General features: G+C 42.0%; 1 protein-coding gene across 3 annotated transcripts in view; it reads right to left on the reverse strand.

Annotated features, from left to right (window-relative positions):
• The window catches only part of FAM171B (family with sequence similarity 171 member B), a 44,324-nt gene extending 37,871 nt beyond the window's left edge, over positions 1-6,453 (reverse strand). For all 3 annotated transcript variants that reach the window (XR_010071940.1, XM_063341048.1, XM_063341047.1), the window contains exon 1: positions 6,152-6,453. Coding sequence is in view for 2 of the 3 variants with exons in the window: in XM_063341048.1 (XP_063197118.1) it covers positions 6,152-6,317 (166 nt within the window). In the remaining variant the exon portion in view is untranslated. The remainder of the gene's footprint in view (positions 1-6,151) is intronic.
• Between the last annotated feature and the right edge of the window lie 23 nt (positions 6,454-6,476).

The following is a 6,476-nucleotide window of genomic DNA, read 5'->3' on the forward strand; positions in this document are numbered from 1 at the left end:
CTGTCACATTGTGCCTCAAATCCCCATTCATTACAGAAGGATATAGTGAATATAAAAATATGCATCTTTCAAGACGACAAAGTAACCTGCGCTATTTTTCTAAGTTTGACATGCCAAAAATTAAGTTTATTTTGAATAAGCTTTCCTCTCAGATCTTTGCCTCCGTCTTCAAAGACTTCATCTACTGAGCTAGTTCACAGAGAAAGCATGCTATAGATCCCCACTGACCCAGATAGCAGTTACATTCCAAATCCTGAAACTGCCTTTTTCTCAGCCTGACAGCAATTTTGTGAATGTTTTTACATACCAATTGGCCTTTGATGATGTATCGTCTGCCAACAGATTGACAAGTAATAATGAAACTTTAACAAAACAAATAAGAACTGCAAAAGCTACCACCTTGCATTAGGTAGCTTCCTGCCATCATTCATTACTCTTGCTTGCTGCCACCTCTCCTTACCATCTAACTGTAGGTCCCGTTTCTGTGAACGTAAACACATTTCTGCCCTTGTCTCTCTCAGTTCTTTACAATGAAAGCTACTATCAACACAAGTTTCTTGAAATCAAGTTTTCTGAAGCATAGAGCATGATGCTGTATAATATATTACAAGCTTCAATAAAAGCAAGCTTTCAACTCAGAAGAGCTGCCCACCCCTTCAGAACTCTTCAGTACCTTTTTGTTTATATCTGTTCTTTTCTTCAAAAATAAAAATGTGTGTGTTTTTTCATTTGTGCTCTACCATGGAAAACCCCAAACTCCTCTTTTTCTTGTATTAGCAACTGAGTGACCTAAACCATGGAACACACGGACAAATAAATTATTTGTGAATATTTCTCTTTCATTATTCAGTTCTGTCTCAAAACGCTGATGCTTTATCACCTCTCTGTGTCCTAGTGCCCTTCCTGATATTTTGTTGCACTACTAAGCCTCAGATCAGCACAGAAAGCTAAGTCACTTAAGAACATCAGCTTCAATAAATCAGGACAGGTCTAAGTCTTACATTCTTTCTCTACTTTCTCACCTAGCTGAGAAACCATTATTGCAAATCCCAGAGGCTGAGAATGTCAAGAAAACTGAAAAGCAAATCAAAGAACGTTTTCTGAGCTTACTTCCATAGGTGGAGTTAGTTGCTTGCATTAAACCATTTTGCTAAGGTGTGCATGTAATTCTTTTGGAGTTCTATTTCATAATGGAAGAATTATTTTTCACCATATCGAAAGTCAGCTTTCCAAAGTTTCATTAAGGTTCTTCATATTAGAAACGCATAGATCAGATGCAAACATTTATTGGGAACCTATCTAAAACAAATCAAAAGTCTTCTTTTAAAGACTGCAAACTATCTCCTCCATGTCCAAATAAAAAACAATTACTACAATTTAACCCATAAGCTTTGACAAGTTAAAAATAAACCTTTTCCCTGACACCAATTATATTCCAAGACCTACTGGATAAGAAGGTTGTGTTGCTGCTTGTATAAAACAATTAACCTCAGTGCTGATCCGAAGGCCCTAGTTAAGACAGCCCTGACTTCTTCAGCAGGAACTATATCCTACACAATGACTCAGTCATGAAAATTACTGAATTTCCTTCTTTATAGGAATGCTACAGAATCTCCTATACATCTTTTAATTCCTCACTCGTTTTCTTGGGGAAGGTATCTGACTGTAACAGAAGTTCCAAAACAGAACTGGATTTATTGCTGCCGTACTAATCCCCTATCCAGTGACTGTAGAGACAGTAAACCATAAAGCTTGTTCCACCAAGTGACAAACAAGCCAGTCACATAGCACTATATATATTATCTTTTTCTTTAAAAAAAAAAAAGCATAGTTATATATTATTGCTTAAATTCAAACCCAGATTAACAGAACAAGCTATCAAAACCAAACGCTCCTCCAGATACCTTATGTACCACCTACAAACCAATATACAAGTCATTAGAAAAAACATTTCACTACCAGAAACATTGAAAACAGAGATTAGAAAAGCAGCAAGTCACACGAGGATGTGTCAAAAATATTTCTGTTCCAGTATCTCAAACAAAAAGGAAGCACGAGAAAGTTATCTCCTCCTTGAATGATGAGGAAGAATAAGACCATGTACAAAAGAGTTTAGAAAAATCTTAACTAGGTATCTCATCTAGAACACTGCTTTGCGTTAAGTAGCAAGTCATCACCACATGCAAGCAGATAGTATAAAGAATGAGCATAGAATCAAATTTCACAGACAGTGTATTTGTCTCCGACAGGTACAAAGGTAATCTCTTTTTCTCTTCTGAGTTTGCCAACAATCATGTATTTATCTCATCGGTCTCAACAAACAGAACTAACTGCACAAATATGCACAGTAATTCCAATTCTCTCCTCTCCTTTGTTCAGGACCACTGTTAGCTGCTACTGCTTTTTTAATTTCACCCTACAAAAATCAAGCTAATCTTCCCATCATACACAAAGCCACCTGCCAAAAAAAAAGCAAAATAAATTTCTTTTTCCCTGAATTCTGGAATGTGAGGCAGATTGGGAATGGTCTAAAATAAATACAATGGTAAGTCTTTTCTTGTTTACGTCTGGGTTACAAAAGGTATGAAGAGTACCCACAGCATAGAACATGCAGTTGTATGACAGAAACTTGAAGAAATAACACCTATTTCAAAACATACTTCAAGTCTAATTTAAGGTCTCAACGTGGAAAAAAAAATTCCAACATTACGATGGTGTATGTCATCCCGTGTGCTGTCTATGTCTATACTGAGTGTGTTATTCAGTTAGTGGTTTCTGCTCTGTTTATTGCCCAATATCTGCATTATAAAGAGAATAACAATGTACCACATCCAGAGTATCCCAAGCATTGTGAACATTAAAGAACACAATTCACACCTCCTGTAAAGATGCATCCCAATAAAGATAAACAAAAGGGAACAAGGAAAACAAGATCAGACTTGCCTGGATCAGAGCCAGGGCTATGATTTACTGAATTCTGTGCTCAAGCCTGCTGACCTCAATGCTGAGTATTTGAAGCTCCCAGCGACTTCTCTTGGATAGCTTCTGCATGCCAGAGTCCAGATTTCTAAACTGCCACACAAAAAATGGAAAAACTCACTATGAACAACAAGGAACCAAGATAGCTTCTCCACTTCAGCAACCACCACTCTAACCAGAGAAGCCTGTCTCTCTCTCCTCAAAATTTTTTTTCAAAAATTGGGAAGAATAGCTACATCAATTAAATAACACAAGTCAAGAGTAACTCCATGAACCGAGTCCCTCTCGTGCACATCTGCTCTGCCTCATCTTTAGAATTTACTTATTCCTTTTGGCAGTGTTTTTTTTTTTGTTTTTAAGGGAGAAGAAAGAAGGGATGAACAAAAAAACCTATTCGGTCATGATGCACAACTACCTTCTCACTACTACATTTACATGTCAGCAGTCGAGTCTGCACCCCAAACCTTTGTACACAGCTGTGCTGACTTTAGCATCTCTTCTCAGAGAGCATAATAATTACACTGGCAGAAGTCTGCTAATCCAGAAGGGAATTGATCTGTAAAACTGTATAATTAGCTTCGACAGAACAGGGACATCGATACAGGAACGTCAAATGAGAAAAGCTTGCGAACTCCAGCCTTAGCTCTGCACCTTCCCTATTTTAGGAGGGTAAGGCTCCTTTGCTCTAGCAACACCGGGATCACAAACACACAGCGTAAATCCACATTCAGTCAGACTCCTCCTCACTTCCAGAAGCCACTGCCTGCCTGGCAGTTCCCAGCACAGGACCTGCAGCTGCTGCAGGAGCGGCCTCTTCAGAGCATTCCCCTTAGGGATTACTCTGTTGCCAGTCTTCTGCTGGAAAGGCAGCTGCCATTTATCCTGCCTACCTTTCGGCTGTAAACCATCAAAAGATAATTTCATGGAAAAAGACATTAGTATCTGATAAATACCTATCTGGAGTTAGGCTCTCCCTTTTTAAAATCTCAAAAATGTCGGTACAGCAAAACTTACATACGTGCTTCACTGAAAGGAAAAACCGCACAAAAACCAAAGGTGCTTTGCAGCTTCTTCAGAATAATGACAGTTTCATAGCAGTGATTACCTTGTCTTTATAAAAGATAAATCGCTATTGGCTTTTTTGAATTTTTTTTCTTGCATAAAAAAATTGATCAAGATCATTTAGAAAGCCAGCCAGCAAGTGAAATAAAGCTCTAACTGTATTTAAAAATAATATAAACAAATGCTGAGGATCAGCTCAAATGATAATTTTTAACATTCACGAACTGGGATTGATCATGAAAGCTGCCTACTATAAGACACCTTCAGGGCTCTCATACCTCAAAACCTATGAAGCAAATAAAAGAAAACAACAGCAACTAGGCACATGGGTCGCAACAACAGCAAACCAGTAGCATCAGCATCACATTGTTTGGTACGAACAAAGATTTTGGCCAGGACTGAGGGCAATAAGGTAACTGAGCTTCTTGAAAAGAAATCAATACCTGAAATCAAAAAGGATCAGTGAATTACAAAACCTGTCTTTTTTTTTGCCACTCAATTTTTAATGAGCAAGATGTTCACTGCACAAGTTAGAAATGCTGCCAATGCCTTTTAAGTGGCGTTTGCTGGTGATTAATGGTATATTCCTCTAAAAGCATGATAAGAAACAAAATCATGATAAATCAAAAGGAAAAACCAAGATGTTTATCAAATACCCTTCTTTGAAGTCTTATGGTTTAAATGTTTAGAACAGAAAAACAAACAACTCTCCCTCCAAAAAAAAAAATCAAACCAAAAACCAACCAAACATAAACCCAACCAGAAAGCAAATCAAGGCATTTTAAGAGCGTATCAGAAGAATTTAAGAATGTATTTGTATTCTACCAAATACAGTTTCTTGTTCTAAATCTTTAAGAAGTTACAAGTAAAGACCATCATTCAAGATCTTTGCTTATATTTCCTAATTAACATACATACTTTGGCAGCTTTGTAAATTGGCTTCGATTCAGCAAAATATTAACCATATGCCTGAAACTAAGAACATTTTATACCTTCTTGAAGTCAACTGGAAATAGAAACACGCATATACGTTAAAAACGAAACATATGCTCTAGTGATATGCCCAAATGGAGTCTTGGTGCTAAAAGGTCCTAAATAATTCATGTTTGAAACCATTTTGAAATTCTTTGGTGAAAGGCAATATGTCAAGAAAAATACTGGATTTATCCTAATGACTTAAGACACTAAGACTTCACAATATACATATATTTTTTAAAGTAGACGATAGAACAAACACTGTATCACTTGCCCCAGTTCTGCAAAAGGGCAACCTCACATGCTTGACCGCAATACCAAGGCCAATACTGAAATAAGCACATTATTTTCACGCTCTCAGTTGCTGGATAAACGACGCATTTCCTCACTCTGCAGAGGAGGCGAAAAAACTAATGAGCTCAGCAGCCCCATCACTCATTTGATGGGCTTAAGACACACGTATCATCTAGGGTTTGTTTATTTTTATACTGATATAAATTATCACAGAAATAAATATATGTATGGTTCATATACATATTTTATACAGGCATATATCTTGCTCCGGTGACTCCTGCCAGCAAATAGGAACGCCTGGAGCCACGCTTCCCGGGAGACCATTTGCCTGGCACTTGAAGGAGCATCTCCAGCTAGGTCAGACACAGGCCACACCATTACTGGCTTGGATTTTTTTTCCACCACGCCGGTGACACGCCGCAGCAGCCGCATGCGGATCTTGTGATATTAAAGATGGATCCGCCGGCCCCGTAGCAGCCGCCACGGCCCCGCTCTACCTGCTTTCGTTAAAAACGCAAGCGGCACGTTTCGTGCTTGGGGAACGGCGCCCGTCCCTTCGCACGGCAGCGCAACACCCGGGCTGCCACGGAGCAGCAGCGACAACCCGGCGCCGGGTTCAACCGACGCGCCCCTCCGCAGCCCGGCGGGGAGCGGCTGGGGTGGACGCTGACCCCCTGCCCGGGGAGGGGAGAGGGAGGCGGCGGGGCTGACGGCGGGGTCCCGACAGCGCGGCCCCGGGGAGGGGAGAGGAGAAATCTCCACAGGGAAGGCGGGAAACGGGCGGGGGGGGAGGAGGGAATCTGCCCGGCAGCGGGAGGAGGAAGAGGGGGGTGGTCGGTACCTGAGGCGGCCGCGGCGGCGGGGACACCCCCCGGCAGCGCCGCCCGCTGCTGCTGCGGGCGGGTGGCGGCTGCGGCGTCGACGGGAGGCGGCCGCCCCATCAGCAGCAGCATCGCGGCCGCCAGCCCCAGGAGCAAGGAGGAGAGGCCCGCACAGGTCCCCGGCATGGCGAGCAGCCTGAGGGCAGCGGAGGCATATTGCGAGCGAAGACGCGGGCGGGAGGCCGCGACCAGCGGCTCCGGCGGCGGCGAGACCGCGGCGCCAGTGGCCGGCCGGGCAGCCCTGCGCCCGCACCGCACCGCCCCCCGCACGTGACGGGGGCGGGC

The sequence above is a fragment of the Chroicocephalus ridibundus genome, chromosome 7 (assembly GCF_963924245.1).
Source record: "Chroicocephalus ridibundus chromosome 7, bChrRid1.1, whole genome shotgun sequence".
NCBI lineage: Eukaryota > Metazoa > Chordata > Aves > Charadriiformes > Laridae > Chroicocephalus > Chroicocephalus ridibundus.